Below are 20,640 nucleotides of genomic sequence, written 5' to 3' on the forward strand. Positions count from 1 at the left end.
AAAGTGTGGATATATTAACTGATTACAGGCTGGTATCTCTATGTTTAATCTCAAGACATTCCAGCAAAGTACAGGAAAATATTAATGGTGTTGTGAAGATTTTTAAGTGTATGGAAAGTTCAGAAAGAATTAAATAACACAAAACAATCAAGTGTCCAACATCAACATGTATGTACATTGCTTCTGGGTTAATATGACAAACGTGTGGGCTACCTAAAGAAAAACTGTGACTGTATACAGTATATTATAAACATCTGTCCCCAGAAGCAAATGGGCTTGGGATGGAGAATGTTCACTTGATTTTAATTCAGAACAAAAACAATCTTGGCTTATATAAAGGATTATCTTTTTTTATTATTTGAAAACATTATACAGGCATTACATTGCCACAGCCAGTCCATGTTGGAGCATGCAAATATCAAAACAGATAATTTGTCTGAGTGAATATTGTGGACGTTCCTTGTTTTTGGTTCTTACTTCCATTTGTAAGTGTCAAAATTAGTGTGCTTTTATTATGGCATTTAACAATTAAAATCCTACCCATGGGGTAAAATTGATATTTATAGCTAGCTTGAGAATACTAATGTCATTTTTAAAAAGAGAAAATACAACACACTGGTTGAAAATGTTAATGGCACAAGTTAGCAATATCTAAAACTATGTACGGAAGCATCTTCATCTGACACAGTGATGCAAAACATCAATTGCTTGGTCTATCTTGGTTGCTGATTGTATTCTTGAGTTTTCTAGTAGAAGACAAACCAAACTGTTGCTACAGCTTCCGATTCAGTTACTGAACTATATCAGTACAGTCAGGATAGCTGAATACCTTTTTCACCTCCAGGAACTGGCCCATCCATTTTCCAATGAAGTCAATGGCTAAACTGATAGTGTAGCTACTTGCTGAACTAAAAGAGCTTTGCTGATGCCCCACCCGCCCCTACCCCCCAATTCTTAGACTGGCAAGACATCAGACAAAGAAACTCTTGCAGATGGACCTGACATTTCATTATGCATCAATCAATTTATCTTGGCATTTCATTTAGGCAATAAATATGTTTAACAACATTGTTCAATTGTAGAAGAATTAAAAAGCCGACTGCTCAAGAGAAGAATTGTTGATTTCTAAGCAGAAGGCAGTGAGGCCAAACACCATTTTCTGCAGATACAGGAACTTAGTGGACTGGCAGACCTCTGCCCCAGATTTGTTGCCAACCAGAAAAACATTATTTGGGTTCAATGAAGCAATAATAATTTAATATAAGGCAGCTTCCATTGTTAAACATACCAGTCTTCCACCTCTTTTGTCTATTCTCCTTGCCCCATGCAAAAAGAATAATTTGAAATGTTTTTAGGGCTGGGGGGAGGAGGTGAAGCTCAATGGTGGCCATCCAGCCTTGAAAGATTGCAACTTGCAATGCTCTATTTCAGGAAGAGCATTGAGTGAGCTGAGTGATGCCTCTCATCGCTCCTACTGAAAGTAATCTACAAATTAGTGTCATAAGAATGAGTTATTTTTAAAAGAGAACCTACAACAACATTTGGCTTACAAAATAAATACTATAAATAAAAGTCCTCAAAAGTTATGAAAGACAAATGCTTAAGCAAGAAAATAAAGGCATAAGTTCTTCAGAAAGTCATTGAGATCAAGCATGGAACCACAGATTCAGAGAAAGGTATTTAATTGGTATAAAAGGTAGCAAAAAGGACTGGGAGATGGCAATGCTCATCAGCTGACTTCTGATTTTTAAAACCTGAGAAAACAGTTAAGGCCCCTGAACACACTTAAACCCTGTTCTTTTAGATACATCCAAGCATATTCAGAATTAAAGCCTACATTTATCAAGAGAGACTTGATGTAATGTGTCAAGCCAATATTTAAGCCACAATGAAATATGATATCAGTGATATTTAAGCAGTGCCTGGAACTCATGTACACCCTCAGGAATAACATGTGCTCTAAATATATGAATGACCACCCAGCAGTAACATTCTGATTCTAAAAGAAATGGTAATTTTGCCCAACTGTTTTATAGGTGAGGTTTCTAATTCTATCCCTCTCCTCTGCACCCAGCTTGTGAAAGACTGTTGCAAAAAGCAGTACAGAATCTTTGTCACAGAATAATTTACAAAATAGTCTTAATAATTTGATTTGTATGCAAAATGAAGCAGAAACAAGGCCACTTGATAGCATTGTTTAAGCAAAGGGCTATTGCTTACACCCAGTTACCTCAGAATGATCCAACCTGGCATCTCTCAGATATACTGGGACAGGATTCCCAACTAAAATGGTCAGATCTTGGGATTTCTAGTTTTATAATTGGAGAGCAGCTGGAATGAGGAAGACTGTCGAAGTAGCTCACAGTCGGATTCTTCTTTGCACAGAAAACCAATGAAGGCTATGTAAATTATAAAACAGGTGAGTCAGTGCAAGCAAACTTCCTTCTAGATGTGTTGAACAGTTCCCACAATCTCTTACCATTGGTCATGCTGTTTGTAGCTAAGGGGAGTTGATGCTAGAGTGTGCGAGGTTGTTATCTGAAGGCATTTGATTGTAAAGAGGAGTGTGTAAAATTTTCCATATGCATATTGTTCTGCACATAAAGCAGAATAGTTGATGTGGTTTATGCCAGGACCAAATTCTGTATTTCAAATGTTTTGGTCGAAGTAGAGGACAAAAAAAATGGGGCATGGACTGAACATGATTCCTCTGGACAGAATTGATTGGGGAGTCTAAGAATAGGAAAAAGTCAAGGCTGAGGGATTTCTCTGACAGCAGCGTATGCAAACATCAGAGGTAGCTGGAGGGGAAAGGAAAAGGGAAAGCACTGGAAATATTGGAATGAGGGCAGGATATTAGTTGTGGATTGAAGAGAGATAGGAAAGAGAGGGTCTGGCCCATTGGCCACATGGAGGAAAATGGAAGAGAAAACACAATGTATACTCTTTGATTTTCTTTGCCATGTAAAAAAATCACTACGGGGTTTCTTTGGATTTTATTTGGGCTGAAAGTGTTTCAGGGGTTGTTTTTTTCTTCTTCTTCAGCGCTAATTCAAAATGGTTCAGTAGAACTACATGAACACAATTATTTGTTTTGAGTGTGAAAAAAAGTGTTTTCAAGTTGTGCAAATCCCTAGTTCTATACCACCAAAGATATACACATTGGATTTCTAAAATGGAACAATGCATGATGGTGCTATAATATGCAGCTCTCAGAGGAATTGGGATTATTATGAAGATCAATTTTCAAAAGAACGGACTTCGTGAGTGTAATTTTCACACATAAAAATGCAGTAGCTTATTTCGACTGTACTGCATACTGCAAGCTTTTGGTACTAAGAACAAAAGAAAGAGGTTCCTTGGCAAACTAAGCTCATTGAGGAAATATTTAGTACCTTTGTAGCCTCATCTCTTTGCTCTTTTTCTCCTGAGATAGGTAAAATAATATTTTTTTATAAAATTGGGCATACTTCAAATATTATCAAGAAAAAATGCTTCAGACTTCTTGCAAACACAACAGCTCTTTGCCACTTATTAAAACAAATGTATGTTCTCTCAGGCTTCTGAGTTAGTCTAAAAAAAGATCCTGCTGTTTTAATGAATCAAATAATTAAATTAGTGCATCTAAAAAAAACCCTGATGTATTTTTTTTCAGGCTAATTCAGAAACCTGAAATCAGCCAATCAGGTTTGCTCTAATGAAGAGCAGCAAGATGCTGTATTCATACCAAGAGGATCCAAAATACTTGTTCTGATTCATATTTCAAATGTACACAGCCCCAGTATTACTGTGATCAACTGTGCAGAAAGAGTAAGTTTTAAAAGAAGTTATTTGATTCTTCCATTCTAACAACACATTTTGAAAAGCTTCCCCATCGTTGAAACAAACAGCTATCCTGATTTTCTTTCAAGAACTAGAAGCTCTAAAGAAATCAGATTTTTTTTTCTGGTTCAGTTTCAAGGTTCATAAGTCACAGGAATATCTTTGTTCTGATGTTAAAAGACAGGAGATGATTCTAATATTGTTTATGGCACTATGAACATAGTATGATGCCTCTTTTTCTTTGTAAGAACTGTAGCCATGATTAAGGCAAGGCCCCAGTTAGGGAAACTGAATCCTGCTTAAGTAAGGCCAATTCTATGGTAGTTGGGAAGTAGTGGTATTTTGAGAACTGTTGTGCCATCAACTTCATTCAGATGATTACATTTCTGAATACATAACTATAAAAGAATGACTCTGGCCAATATTCTTCAGGGAAACAAAGCTACTGCCTAATTGCTAAATTAATTTTGCAGACAGAGAAAAAAAATCAGTTGGGTGCTTTTCCTAACCAGGAAATGAGGCTATATTTTAATTAACCAGTTTGAGCATAATGCATGTGTCACTGAGCAGTGACAATCATAAGAATTTTGTTAAGGAAAGGAATGGTCAATCCTTACTAGAAGACTAAGGATCTAAGCAGCCATTGCATCTGGAACCAGGAATGGATTATTGAGTGAAAGCAAAAACAATGGACAAAGATTCAGAAGAAATATCAGTTATGTAGGTCTCCTCCTCCAAAAAATATGGAATAAGCATAAAGACTCTGAATACACTGAGTTCTAAACAGTTCAGATCTGGCCAGTATCAGATTGTGAATGAGAGCAGCCCAGGTCAGCTATTCCTGTGTTCTTCTCTTGGACAGAATGTCTACAAAAATATTCCATTTCTTTTTTCTTAGTAGCAACTAAATTTGTGAAGAGTAAGGAACCTGTTTATATCTCTAAGGTTAAGACACTGAAGATGGAAACGTACTTTTTTATCAGCAAATCTCAGCTGCCCATAATATTACTGTAAAAAATATTTCAGAGGTCAATGTTTGACTACTATATTATTATGCACATATTTTTAAAAAGGTTAAAAAGTTTCTTTTCAACCTATTCTTAGAATAGAGATGGATATTGGTAGCTGTCCATCCATGGCTTCCCAGAACTTCTTCTGAGTCATCTTCCCAAAACCTCAGCCTTTCAAGAGATGTTGCAGTGCAACTCCTAGGCAGCACAGCCAGAGGTGAGAGAATTCTGCCCACCACATCAGGAGGGCCCAGGCTAAGAAAGGCTTCAGAGAATGGGCAACTAGATAGCTAAGGTAGCTGAATGAACACAATGGCACTAAGGTATAGATTCTGTGTACCTCAGTTGGACAACAGTTGTTAATATCTATGTATATTTGGCCCTACTAGGCATTTCCCTTGCTGCATTAAGTGCTAATTACCAAGTTTTCTTGCTTCCCATGCTTCTAGTCCCTTTCCATCAGTAATTGGCGAACACATCCACATTCATCCTGAAAATATTCAGGTTTTCAAGTCTTCATTCAAACTTACATGAAACAGGCCCTATTGAAAGCCTGCCTCTTTCGCTTCCATTACATCAAAAAGAGGAGATAAGGAGTAGCAGCGCCAGGCTTCTTCTTTTTTTTTTTAGATGCACAGCATTGTCTCTTTTCTTGCTGGCTGCCTGGAACTCGAATGCAAATTTGGCATTAATGTTCCAGAAATTATCACTGTCACTGAGGAAGAGTACCCATTCTTGGTGGAAACTGGTATGCAGAGTGAATTTTCCTGACAAGGATTTGGGGACTTGTAGTCAGTTCCCACATCTCAGTTGGAATCTACCCCTTGATGGGAGCATTCGACATTGTTCTGAAGAGTTTTTCCCCCAGGTCAAGGTGTGTGTGTGGAAGGGTTGTTTTTTTGTTTCAGTTTTGTTTGGAAAGAGCGAAGCAGGAAGACCGGTGGAGTTCTAGAGGTTGAAAAAAAACTGAAGATAACCCACCTGCCGTCAACTGTTCCAATTCTCATCTGGTATTCATTCCCATTTCATCTCTTTTCCCCATCAACTTTACCTGCACTGAAATTCTTTTTAAAGCCCAACTAGACAAAACTGCACAAAAATAGTTCTCAGGACTTCATTTATTTTCTGAATGAAAAATGTGTAACGGTGGAAAATAATCTACCAGTATCATTTTGGTCACTGTTTGGTCAGGGAAAATATACCTTAATGGAGAATTATCTTTCAAGGTTCATCCTATTGGTTAGATATGATGTTCCCAAGTAATGTCTTCGGGCAAAATACATTAAAAAGAAAAACCGTTTCCTAAATCCTTTTGCATAGTATCTTTTGACTTGAATGGCATTTCTGCCAAGAATTAGAACAATTTTAAATCATATTGATTCTGTTCAGAGGCCTTACTATTGTACTGTTGCTTCAGCATTCCAGATGGAAAAGGTTAGCAAAGTGACACTGGGAGATACTTGTCCACTGGTTTCCTTGTGATCTTTTCCCTTCCCCTCCCCCCTCCCTCTTCCCTCAGAATCTACTTATGTATGTCCCCAACATACTGCGAAGGGTCTCAGGGCATATTGTAGAATGGATTTTCGGTTCAGATATGGCTCTGGCCAAGCCTGTTTGCCTCACCCTATGTAAACTAAAGTCTGTCCTCTACAACATACATATGGGTTCCATTCTAATGGAGGCTTTAAGGTAGGCAAACTGTCTTTCAGGAAAGTTTCCCTATCATTTCACAACGTCTCCTTAAGAGATTGAAAAGCACTGCTCTAAGTAAAGGACTGTGAATTATACTCCTAGTCAAGTATTCTTGGAAAGATTTTAATAGTGATGGTTATTTTTAATAAACCTCCCCTATTTGCTACCTTGCAGCTGACTGTAATCACTGCATCTGGAAAATACCTTTCTCTATGAATGATACAGAGATAATGGTGATACAAACTCCACCAAGGGTGGCAGAGCCTGAGTTTAGGCAACACGGACTTGAGATTCTTCTTCCGTTTCTTGGCCGAGGCTGGTGTATGTTACTGAAGGTTCTAGCTGCCCAGTGGCTGGCAAGTCTACAACAGGTCCTGAAGGATTTCGGAACTGCTTGTACACCCGTGGATCTTGGGCAATGTATGTGGATGTAGAGAAGTACAGCAAAAGGCCAATAAGGATTGTGAAGAATGACAGCAGATAAAGTCCTGAAAACTAAATGTAAAGAATACAATTAGTAAAAAAAAAAAATGCAATAAACGCGTTGCACGCAAGAGTTGCATGCAAGAATTTTTTTCCCTGTATTAAGCTGTTCTGTATCAAATCAAATTAAAATTCAGTGCCAAAAATAAATTACTTAAATCAATTGCATGATTATTTTGTAACAATAAATAAACATCAGCAAATTAATTTGGCTTTTACTGCTTTCAGTCAATGATTACTACCATTTTCTAAGACACAAATGTTATGCTCTCATGTAAAATCTTCAGAATTTCAATAGCAGAAGTAAAAATCCAGTGACAATGGAATGAAAGGTAACTGAAACACAAAAGAATCAGAAGAATCATAGCAACTTTGTGAAAAGACTAGACAACTCATGCCCAGTTAGGTCATTGTTCGAGAAACAGAATGATCATGGGTGAGCTTAAAAACAGCAGCAGGAGAAGCAATTTCCAACTTCCTGCTGGCTTCCCCATTGAATTTGCTTGTGGGAAGCTGGAAGGGAGTGGCAGAAATCTTCCTTCCTTCCTTCCTTCCTTCCTTCCTTCCTTCCTTCCTTCCTTCCTTCCTTCCTTCCTTCCTTCCTTCCTTCCTTCCTTCCTTTTTAATGAGGTAATATAAAAGCTCTACAAAACAAACAAGTCTCTGTATGCATATATGTTGTGGTGTATATATTATCTTGCTACTTCCAAGAACAATTAATTAAATATAATAAATGTCAAGATGAAACCAAAATCAACTTCAGCTTCAAGCTAAAAAGTATTATTGAACTGAAAGTTGAAAGATCCTCTCAGAAAAAAACTAAGCCGTTCCAAATTAAATAAAAAAGAACCTTAGAGTCTCTGAATAATTAAGACATGACTAGCTGAACGATTCCAAATATGCAGTTTTACTTGGGAACATATAACTTGCCTGCAAAGGTTCATTTGAGTCAACTTGCCCATTGGAAATGGACAGTAGCCCATCACAAACCTAGTTTTTCACTGTGAAAATCAATATATTATGCATTGATTAAATAGCATACAGTATTTGAAGAAAAATGGAAAACCTGTCCAGAAAACAAAGACATTTTGAGAAAAAATGCAGACCTGCTTTTGTAAAAAAAACTATCCAGCAAATTACAATATTCAGACTATTTCATACAGTCATTGCATATTAACCCAAACACAGCTACCTGGAGTTTACCTTTCATAGTTTGATATGGCCACAGGACTTGTCTTTATGTAAACCATGTCTGGGTATATGTATGCATGAATATGCACACACATACATCTGATAGGTTGACAGATGGTTAAATTTTCTTAAAATGTACACATTCACAGATGCAATGCAACACACCGGCTGTAAGCTCTGATGACATCCCCACCTGCTGCAGTTTTCCACAGTTAAGACTGTAATTGGCTCACTTCAGAAGGGAAGGAACCCTACCGAGGAAACTTCAAAGCATGACGGAGAGAGGCTGTCTAGTGGGCAGGCCAGTTAATTGTTTTTCTCTTGCAATATCTCATTTTCCCTTCTTGTGACATCTCGCCAGCCAGGTAATTTAGTATAGCCACCCTATTGCTTTGGCAGCTAAAAATACAAAGTCAAACATCAACAGTGCTGAAGGACAGCTTTCACCTGGCACTACATGCATGCAGACAAGTTCTGTTTTGTGCAGCTTTCTGCTGTTCTGCATACCAAGTGATCTAAATAATTCTGGGCATCCTGATCACACCTGAAATTCTGCAAGATAGAAAGCAAGCTCAGTACTGTGATCTCTAACAACAGAGATCCCAACCCTGCTTTTAAGAAGAACCTCCTATGGACCTCCAACTCACCAGAACTCCAGACAGTTTTCTCTCCTCATTGTGAATTGCCACTGGATAGATTTTTTGCAAATAATGGGAACAGGAAGGGAACATCAGCACTCAGAGCTCAAAGAACTATGTCTGGTAAAGATCAAAGGCATTCTAAGGCTGGGAGTAGCTGCATAATTAATACATGAGTACATAATTTGGAAGTTCTATTTGCTAGCAACAATGACTTTGCCTTTTGTGATCATCTGGGTTTCTTGCTCTTGACTCCCTGCTCTTTATCCTTGACATCACTTGCCTAATGGATTGTGTATCTGACCATCAACATGTCTCTACAGGTTTCACATTTCTGTTGTGGTGAGTTTGGCTTTCTGCTTTCAGATATAGAGAAGCCAGATACTCATTCATAGCATTAACTATCCACTGGCCTTCACCTAAACTTTGGAGATTTTCATAATGAATTGTGCTATCGGTGGTTACTGCTTATTGCTCTGGTTTTGTCCAGTAACAATCTAGTAATGGTAATGAGCTATAAGAGACAAAAAAGGCCCCAGGATTATTAATCCTGATAATGGGTTTTAAATGATAAAGCACATACTACTACTTCTGTTACCACTACTGGAAATGTTACTGGGAGTGTAAATGGGGAAGTAGAGAGTTACTTGACAAAAACTGGAAGGAAGCATAAACAGCTTTCTTCTCTAGGCTGGTACCCTCCCTGAGTGTGAGGACAATCAAAATCCCCAAGCCAGAAAATCTCCAATACATTGGGGAAAGGTATGCTACAAATATGTTTCCTGATGCACTTCCCAGTCAACTCAAAGCTGTGTTTGTACAGAAGAAGCTCTGCGGCTTCCATAATATGTGTCACGTGGGTTCTCAGGGGAATTATTTCTGGGTAGTCATCTGCTGGAAGTAAGCCAATGCCAAGTCATAAAGAATTTTACAGGCTAAAACCTGCACTTCAATTTCACCACATAACATTTTTCAGCCAGACCAAAAAGTTTTGTTTTGGTCTCATCTGTCCTACATGTTCTTTCACAAACTGTAGGTGGGCAGCAATGTTCATTTTGGAGAATAGTGGCTTTCTCCTTGCTACCCTGCCAAGCACACCATTGTTCTTCTGTGTTCTTTTGATTGTGATCTCATGAACACTGACATTCACCAATGCAAGCGAGTCCTTTAGTTCCTTAGACCAGTGGTTCTCAACTTTTTCTTCATTATGGACCCCCTTTAAATACTTTTTGTGGTCACAGACCATGGCCATGGACCTCCAAGACAACTCAAGATTTAAATCATAACATTTCTTCAAGCCTTCATGGATCCCCTGTGATGACATTGTGCCCCCCCCCTCCCCGGGGCTCACGGACCACAGGTTGAGAATCACTGCATTAGATGTCCCAATGATGCTTTTTCATGAGGCAACTGGACTTTCTTATTTTTTATTTCTTCTTCAGCTTCCTGGATGAGAAGTAAAACGTCTTCAAAGAAAAACAAGAAAGTCCAATTGCCTCGTGAAAAAACATATTTGGGACAACTCTGACCTGGATGACTGAGAATCTGCATAGACACAGCCTTAGATGTTACCTTGGAGTTCTTTGAGACTTCCCAAAATATTACACATCTTGATCTTGGTATATTCTTGGTTAGTCAACCAGCCCTCCTGGGGAGGGTAACAACAGTGCTGAATTGCTTCATTTGTACACAATCTGCCTGACAGTGGACTGGTGGAGTCCAACTCTTTGGAAATAGTTTTGTAATTTTTCCAGTTTGGTAAGGATCAACAATTGTTTTTTGGAAATTCTCAGAAATATTTTTCAGTTCATGACACATATCCACATACCTGTATTGTGAAGACCAGACTTTGATAGTGAATAGCCAGAATTCTGTTCTTTAAATAAAACAGGACCTCCCACACTCATATCTAATTATCATCCCATTGATTAAAACTCTTGACTCTAATTTTCCCCTCAAATGAACTGATAATCTGAGAGGTTTACATACTTTTGCCACATACAAATATATAGCTTTGGATTATTCTCCTCAAAAATAGGGGACTAAGAATATTTTTTTAATTGGGTTCTCATTTCCTAGTTCTAGGACTTGTTGGAGATAACGTTTACCGGTAGGTTATATTTATGCAGAAATATTGAAACTGCCAGCTTCTATGCAAATTCCAACATTTTGGTCCTCAGAGAATCTAAATCCCTCTTTCTACCAGGCTTTTGGAAACGCATCACAGAAAATGCATCAATGTTTTCCTTTGAGGCTTGGGTGAAAACATTGCCTTTATAAAATAGTTTTCATGTAAGATCTGTAGCTCACCTCAGAAACCACTGAATTTAAATATAACAGATGGCTCTCCTAATGTTTATAAATTTTTACTTTCAAAACACCTCAGTTGGCAAGGGTCTCTGTGTTCATTTGACAGGTTTATTCAGGGATGATACTTCAATGCACATGCCAAGCCAGATGGATGCAGGTCTGTAGTATGACACGTTGGGACTTGACTAAAAAGGAAGCTACTTCCCTTGTAGATTGTCTGGAATATTTTGTATTGTTTTTAAATGTTTGTAAGCTGCACAGAGTCGCTATTGTGACATGGGTAGTCATCTAAATCAAAAAAATTCTCTCTCTTTCTCTCTATATCTATCTATCTATCTATCTATCTATCTATCTATCTATCTATCTATCTATAAAACTTTCTTGGATCTTTTAAAGAAATCAATAAGCATTTGGGGGCTAAGTATTAATATAAGGAAACTTTTTTTCTCTTCTCAGTTAAGAGGTATTGTTAATTAATAGTCTCCACATCCCAAAAGATCTGGGGTTGCATTTAAACCACTACAGGTAATCCTCAGTTAGCAAACTATAATTGGGACCAGCAATTTGGTCATTAAGCAAAGTGGCTACTAAGTGAAACAGCAACTGTGCTTACATCCTGCTTCAGATTTCCTTTGCTTTATAGACTTGCGAAGGACATAAATGTGAGGATTGATCATAAAGTTACTTTTTAATCTCCACTGTAACTTTAACATTTAGCAGTTACTAAATGAGGCAGTTGCTAAATGAGGATTGCCCATATCATGTTGAAACTGGTGGGTCATACAGTACTTCTGATTTGAAGGGGTAAAAATGCTCTGAAGCATGTGCAATTGAGCAAGCACATAACACCTCTTGATAACCCTTTGAACCCAAGAACTTTTCTGGGGTTGTGCTGAAGACGTGGCCATACAACCCCAGGAAGCGATGCAGCTGCTTTAAGGAGTTACTGACAGGAGCTAAGTAGCCACCCCTGAATTTTTTCCCCCTTCAGAATTGAAGCACTGCAGAGCTTTTCAAACTTGGCCTCCAGCTGAACAATACTGCAGTCAAGTTCCCCCCTTTGTAGAAGCTGATTTATAGACTCGTCCCGGCTTGCAAGCATCAACTTAAAAAACAGAGTCTATCACCATGTTTGTGGGTGATTAGTAAATAATTGGCCAGGTAAGAATATGTTCAAGAGGGGAAAAAGGAAGAGAACCAACATTGATTTTAGAATTGTTTCCTTGAAGCTAAAATATTAAATTATTGAATTCTATGGTCACCCACTAATGTCTCAGGCTTCAGACAGCCCTGATCTAAGACAATCAATCTTAAATAAGTATGAGACTTTTTTGTTTTTTGTGGCAGTTCAGAAACATGTCTAAATGAAGCCATTTTCCTCTTCCCATTTATTGTTTTTCTAATGTTTTCTTGCATTCATGGTTTCTGCATGCAATGTCGACGGGTGTCCGTGTTTCCCTTGGCTTCTGAGCATTCACTTTTAATAAAGTATCAGCTGCTGGTGATAATCGATACTGCATCACTATCTTTGAGGCTGGTAAGGCTCACCATCAAGGGTGGAGTAATTGATTCAGCCTGGGCCTTTGGCCAATTCCTTTTCTGTTGAATTTTATAACTGGCACATTCAGTCGCGCTGTCCAGGGATTCTGTTGCTGTTCTTCCCCCATAGATGTGGAGCTCATTCGCCTTCGCAGAGGCAAACATTTTACAGCTGCAGCTCATTAACCTCAACCTGAATGTCAAAGTCCCTTGGGGAGAAAACAGTGCAGAGGGGTTTCTCCAAGAGTTTGTTTTCCTCTGACATTGCTTTGCATCTGAGCTTTTGATTGGAGATAGATGTTCCCATTAGCCAATGCCCGCTTTTTATTGCAGATTTGTTCTTGAGCAGACAGTGATTGCAGATAGTGATTGTGTATGAATATACACGCAGATATATAAGATGTGTAAGGATACACCCTACCATACAAAGGGAAAGAAACTATATGTTGTGGGCACAGAGCAGGAAGGAAGATGGGGCCAAAGGTCTCAAAAATAAAGGCAATGCCAGATCTCATGCACTGTTAGCTGGATAATGAAACGAAAAGCAAACTGGTTTCATACTATATCTTTTCTTCCTCAGATCAATAGGATGAACTCAGAGCAGGTCATCTTAAGCATTTGGTACTGATAAGGCAAAAAAAAAAAATCATTTAATTTTAAACCATTCTTTAGCACAAAAGCTTTAGGCCTGATATGAAATTGTTTTGAAGATTTCTTTTTAATTTTAAAGGCAGATTGATGTGAAAGGCCAAGCTTAAAGACCTAAATAGTATGAGCAATAATTAATGCAACTGCATATTCAAATATTTCTTGATTTTAAAAAAGAATGAAGAATCCATTATCTTTGACTACAGCCAATGATCTCAAGAGGCTATTTCACATTCCTCAGTGGTCGAGTCACAAATTTTAGCTATTTAGTAGAAATCTGTGAAAATGCCCGCAGGGCTCACAAAGGAGAAAATGAGAAAGAAACAACTTCTATTGGAGAGCAGGAAGGTAGGCAAGCAAAGAAATTTCAGGTAGTTTCCACAACTCATTGACCATAAAAATCACCGACAGGCCAAAAGAATGTCTCTCCTAATCTTATGTCGTCTATAAGCCAGGGTGGCTGTACTTGCCAAGAGATAATAAGGCTGTGCAGCACTACAACGGCAGAAAGGTGTTTTGGACTGTGTGCGATGCATTGTGAGGGCAACATTTGCCCTCAAACCAAAAGTGTACTACAGCCTTTCAAGATATTTATCAGCACCAGGTTAGGGGAAACTGTTTTAGATATCAAAAAGATTTCTGTTTTCCTAGGTCTTAATCTCAACCATACTCACAATGGATTTTTGTATTAAAAAAGGAGACCGGGGTTTGTTTGTTTTTTTTGGTTTTGAGTTTGCTATATTTTAGATTTATGGAGTCTGTGATTTAAAAATAGTTTAGTAACAGAGATTACAAGGAAGCAACTATATTCATAGGATGCATTCATATCTCATTAGAATGATGGCAAATAAATGGCTTGAGTAATGTAATAAATAGTAGCTACAATACCTCAACGCTACAGATCTGGTTTTGACAATTCCACTCAAGCAATATATAAGCTTGGTTATTAATGTTATTTCACAAACCCTGTTAAGCCTTTTGTATGATATAAGAACATTTTTTTCCAATTTGTTGCAATGCTATTTTTTTGCAGCTGTTCTAAGAAACCCAACACCATGGAAATCACTAGTGTCTCATAATGTGATAAACAACAGGGTGAGGTCTTTAAACCATAATACTCATGTTTCTTTAATTGCTCTTCATGTTTATTTTCCAAAATGCAAAAATAATAGACTCTTGCTATTGACAGGAAACTTCCTCCAGACACTGTTATATGAAAAAAGGGTCCACAAACAATTTCCCCTGTTACCAGTTTTGTGAACAATTGAAAGCATTCTTATTTATTAATCTATATTATCTTATCCTATTTTCTATTTTTCTTATTTTTTTCAAGGGCAGTAATTTCATTCATAGTGATACTTTAAAATGTAGACTCTACGAAGCTAAGATGGATTTTCAAAGCATATTCAGACAATATGGGTATCAAATTTAATTATTGGTTTGTTGCTTCTCGTTCACAAAAGCGATTCCTGATGTTTCCTTCACTTCCAGCTGAGATTATAAGATAACCTGGCCTGCCAGCTGAGTTAAAGGAACATCTTCAGGTATCATTTGGAAAACATTTTATTAATGAGTTAAATGAATTTCCGCTATTTAGAATGCAAGTACTTCTAAAAAGCGAGCTACCGCAAAAATTAAAGCAGAAAGGATACAGAGATGTATTCAAGATGGTTCTGCCTTAGTTGAAAGGCTTCTGCTTGTGTTAAGTAAAAAAAGAAGAATGACTGCATTCAACTAGTTTTCTTGGTGGTGTTATGAACTGTTTCGGAATCCTTTTCTTCAAGGATGTTATCTGGCCTTCTTGGTAGCAGGATGCTCAAAATTCACCAGTCTTACCTATCAACAACAACTCTCTGGACCATATCTTTCCACTGTATTGAGGAGAGTCTATCTTCAAAAACATTTTTCAATCAATAGGAGAGTACAAGAAGATCAGGGGACTGATGAAAATGAAACATTCTGAGATGCTTTATGATTAAGGAAAGCCACAATTTCTTTTAACATAAAATCACAGACTTTGAAGGGATCTTAGAGGTTATCCAGTCTGACCACCTTCTCAGTGCAGGATCCACCACAGCATCTCTGACAGATGACCATCCAGTCTCTTTTTGAAGACCTCTAGTGAAGAGAACTCATAATTGCATAGGGCTGTCTGTTCCACTTACACAAGCTCATACAATCAGGAAATTCTTCCTGAAGTCTAGTTTTCCTGAACTTGCTTCCTAGTCAGGTTAAAAGACCAGATCCATAACTGAAGCTTCAGTTAACCTGATTTATTCATAAAAGCCAATGCACAGGAATCTTCTTAACTAATAGCACCTGGTTAGAGTTAAATAAAGGTCAATGACACTGAAGGGGTGTTTTAGTTCACTTTTGACTATGTAGAGATTGTAGGCTGATTCCTCTTTTCACTCCACCCCCAGGTTCTGTCAACCCAGTGGTTTTTGTCCTGCCATCTGGGCAAGAGAAAACAAGTCCACTCCTTCTTCTAAGTAACAATTCTTCAGATATGGTTTAAAGGTTGAGTCATTACAACTGGATTAATTTTTGTTGTTAGTTTCAGATGTTTTGCTGCTTCATCAGTCAGAGAAAGGCAGTTAGGCAAAGAGTTATTGGAATGTACCAACTCCAACTCCTGAAATCCTTCAGATATTTGGCTATCATATATCCACTTGCCTATATTCTGCATAATTTAAACAGTCTCAGATCTTTAATAATTCCTTACAGGGCTTTGTTTCCAGACTTTTTTTTTTACCAACTTGATAATCCTCTTCTGATGCATAGTCTTCATCTATTATTGATTTTTTTGAAACTTGGTACCCAGAACTGGACACAATATTCCAAAGAGAATTTAGGACTTGTAGAGATATTAAAGCTTTTTGGATTAAGATCTAGTGGAATATTCAAAAGATTTTAAAGAGAAAGATAAAGTTTACTCCACAATTGTTTTTGTTGGGTATTATTGCAGATTTTGATGTTAAAGAAACTAATTTGATGTTGAACCTTATAATAGCTGCAAGATTATTGGTGGGGAAATATTGGAAGAAAAACTTATTGCCTACTTTGGAAGAATGGATACTTAAAGTGTCTAATTTAGCAGACATGGCGAAAATCTCCGCCTATTTGAAGGATCATTCACAAGAAAAATATATTATGATTTGGAGAAGATGGATTGATTACATTCAGAAGAAATATGAGATTGAAAAGTATTATCTTGCTTTTGAGTAGATTTTAGATAATTATTATTAGTTTTAATTATTTTATTATTTTTGACTTAATTTGTTAATATTTGTTGGGAGAAGGAGTTAAAGTGTGTTATGGTTTTGATTGATAGCATAGTTGGTTAATGTTAGTTAGATTATGTTTGTTTATTTTATTTTTTATCCTGTAATCAGCTCTGAGAAGTGGGGGAGGGGGGAAGGGGTGGGGGGGTTTATATTGTAATAAATTTATAAAACTTTTAAATAAAAAAAATATTCCAAAGAGAATTTGCCACAAAAGAGTTGGCTGGATCAATTATTTCTTATGAGGTAAACTCTATGTTCCTCTTAATGAATGGCTACATTTTTAAAGCAAAAGTCTTATACAAACCTAGGAAGATTATCATGAAAAATAAGAAAGCTCACTCACATGTCACCTTGGATTGTATGTGTTGAGGTCCATCAACACATGAGCTATGGTGGCACAGTGGTTAGAATGCAGTACTGCAGGCTACTTCTGCTGACTGCCAGCAGTTAGGCAGTTCGATCTTGACCTTCCATCTTTCTGAGGTCAGTAAAATGAAGACCCAGATTGTTAGGGGAAATATGCTGACTTTGTAAACAGCTTAGAGAGGGCTGTAAAGCACTGTGAAGCAGTATATAACTGTAAGTGCTATTGCTATTGCTATCGTGGAGAGGTAAGATAATAGAGCCCTGCAAAGTGCAATTTGGTTTAGATCTTCCATACAAATTCCCTTTATAATTGACTAAAGGGAGGGACCAAAGTTTATATAAGATTGAAGACAGAAAAAAGCAAAAACCTTGAAGATTTATTTTAACATGTAGTCATTTTTCTCCCTACTCCCCATTTTATGCATGTACTTTCACCTGCTGATCTTAGTCCTTTCTGCAAAAGGTATGAGAGGAAAGGTATGAAAGCGTTCAACAACTTGCTGTATTGTTTACCCAAGTAGTTTTGCAATTCAGAGGCAGAGACATGTTTTCTATGCCAAGACCCAGTTTTAGTTCTTGACATCGTCTATTCAAAATGAAATAACAGAAGATGCAAAAACATTTCTGAGATATTGAAATGGGGACGACAATCAGCACAGATAGTAATAGTCTAACTTTATATAAAATGAATCCCTATGTTTCCTTTGTCTTGTATTTATTGGTTTTTTTCTTCAATGATCTGTTTGCACAAAATCCAATTAAAGCATTAGTCTAAATGTGCATAAACACTGAACAAAGCTTTGAAAATAAAACCCCTAAAAGTGTCCTGAATTACATTTTTTTAATTCTCTGTAGCATTTTTCTCATGTTTTTCTGCATCAGACAAAAAAAAAATGGCAACGGCAGCTGTTTCATAAAATTATCTATTGATTTTCAAAAGTAAAGTCTGTGTTCCAGACAAGGCTAAATCTCTAAGATGTAATATACAGTTTTGCAGTGTCAAAAAGCAGAATCCATTGACATTGTTAATTCACACTTAAAATAACTTTTCCTATGAAGAAAAGAGCAATATAATTTATTTGAAAAAAAACCTTGGAGGCAATATAGTTGACAATTTTATCATTGTTGTATATTGTCCACATAAAATTCATATAATAATTTAAATAAGAACAAAAATATTAGTTTCTATGTATGTGTGAAAATATACACAGGGCTGCACAATCATTTTTGTGCACTCCAAATAGTCATGTCATCACAGGGAGAACCAAAATGTAAGGTTAAAGATGAATTAGCTGCACTAAGCTTAACTTAATCAACTTCTATTAGCCTTTACTTTGAGAAAATGTGACAGATTAACTAGCAGAGTAATCTTGGGTGGTTCAAAGGACCCAAAAGTAAAGTGATGGCACCCAGAATATAGGTTCCATTGTTGCTCTAAAGTATTCACTTTTTCTTGTGTACCTGAAGATCTTCATCAAAATCACCAGCAGAAGTTGAACTGACTGAATGACATCTCTTTTTGCAAAAAATACCTTTCAGACCAGATTAACCATAGTATTGTGGTAATATGACTCGCAATGATCATGACTTCCAAGTAATTTTGGCAATGACCCCAACCGACTTCAGATGTTTTACTGTATGTTGTAAAATAGACTTGCCCTTTGGCCAGGCATCAATAGCAATATTTACTTTGAATGGCATCTTGCAATTCCTACTGTTATGGTCTATGCTGATTCTTTGAGTCAAAAGCTGAAGGGCCTGATCCTATCATGTGGAGAGCTAGTAGGGAATCAATCAACCAAAAAATCAACAAGGGAGACTGTTGTGTCCTGAGCCTGCAAAGGCAGGCTTGGGACGTTGCAATGGTCCCAGGCAGTTGCAAGCTGCCCGGGACCAGACTGAGTGGCGCCGGCTTCACGCGCATGCGCAAGGCGCGGAAGCGCGCCAGTTTGTTACCTTTTTGCCCGGGGATTCTATTAAAGGAGACAGAGAGGCCTGCGAGCCTCAGAGCTGTGTCGGAGAGAGAGAACTACTGAAATAAAAGGCTGTTGGAATTACAGAATGTGCTCTGTTCATTCGCCGTTGACTCAAGGACTCAACAGAGACCATCAGCGGGAATAGACAGTTTTATATTCTGGCAGAGCACTAAGGCCCGGGATGTACCAGCAACTTTGAAGGACAGAGCAAAGATGAGCTGCTTGGTTTCACAGGAAGCAAGGGAAGGCCCCTGACTGAGCTGTGTTTGCAGCTGGGACTACTTAGGAATAGGTGATAGAGCCTTGCTCACCTTTGGAAACAACCCTCCAACATTGTGACATGGCCCATCTTGTGGAACTCTAGCTTGATCTAAACCACTGTTCTTCTCTACTTTGGTGCCTTGCTCCACCTTCCTGGATCTGTGTGTCATTGGTTGCCTACTTCTATCCCTGGATCTTGTCTCTTATAGCTACAATTCCAGCCTGAGCTTTGCAGAATTTTAATTCTGGAAGCCTTCAAGTTTCAACCTACACTGGCTCTACTAGCATTATGCTCTGGCTACCAGACAGAATCTCACCAAGCATTCTACCTACCTTTGTGGTCATTTGTATTACAACTCCCTCTTCTCACCTCATTGAAAAAAATGGAAGAATTGACCAAACTGGAAGGCGTGCAATTAAAATAACTGACTTTTGCCTGAGTTGAAAGTTCTGTGTAAATAATACTAGAAATCATTTGAATTGAATATGAAAGGTAGACATCATGAAAACAAGTTGCAATAGTAGGTATGAGGTATGAGATATGAGGTATGAGAAGTGTAAAGCCATGGGAGAAATGGAAGGAAGTATGTCTACCAGATCTGGGCTGCAACAATCTGGACAAGTACAAAATGAAGGCAAAGAGTGAGTGTGTTCCCTATTTCTTTGTTGCCATCTAGTGGTCATCAAAATTTGGGAGTGCCATACCCCTGTTCTAAATTGTCCTGAAAAACAATGAAGCTGTAAGCTAAATACAATATATCCTACCTCTTTCAGTTCTGAAGAACAGAGGAAAAGGCTCTGAACTATATAGATTGCCATTTTTTCAGGTTTTCCCTGAAGAATGATAAATAATGACTTTTTAGGACTTCTACATCAGGAATTTGATACTTAATTACTTCTAATGAAGTATGAATCCTGCTTTGGCAAGAGAATTTCTGATGGTAGTGTGAACAAAAATCAGCAATAATTTGCTAGAGGACATTATATGTTGTGGGCTTGCTATGTGAGAAAATATTGATAATAGACTATGTTTGGCCATTATGGGTGTTTAGCAAGATCAATTACTCATTACACAGAATTACTTTAGACATAATTTTATAAACCAAATTCACTCTGAGTTTTTTTAAAATGGAATTTACTTTCTTATAGTGTAACTCCTAAGTCATTATAGTTTAATAAAAATATGAATGCAATTCCCCTCATTATAAATAATCTATTCAATTATTCATGAGTCATAATGCCATATTTCTCACTTCTTTTGCATTCATCTTCTTTGCAACAACATAGCCTATGGCACTAATGAATGCAGGGCAGATTATAAATCTTGAAAAGTTCAGTTCTAATGGCAAGTTAAGATGATTCAACCCTTTTGAATGCTAAAATGCTTTTCCAATTACTTTCCAAAGCAAAATAAAGG

At 37.4% G+C, this 20,640-nt stretch overlaps 1 protein-coding gene across 1 annotated transcript in view; it reads right to left on the bottom strand.

Moving 5' to 3' along the window:
• Window positions 1-334: 334 nt before the first annotated feature.
• SLC35F1 (solute carrier family 35 member F1) overlaps window positions 335-20,640 on the bottom strand; it is a 224,554-nt gene continuing 204,248 nt past the window's right edge. The window contains 1 exon segment of the mRNA XM_039355479.1: window positions 335-7,019. Within this exon segment, the coding sequence (XP_039211413.1) occupies window positions 6,795-7,019 (225 nt within the window). The 3' untranslated portion in view covers window positions 335-6,794.

The sequence above is a fragment of the Crotalus tigris genome, unplaced genomic scaffold (assembly GCF_016545835.1).
Source record: "Crotalus tigris isolate CLP2741 ecotype Arizona unplaced genomic scaffold, ASM1654583v1 scf7180000018691.1937549, whole genome shotgun sequence".
NCBI lineage: Eukaryota > Metazoa > Chordata > Lepidosauria > Squamata > Viperidae > Crotalus > Crotalus tigris.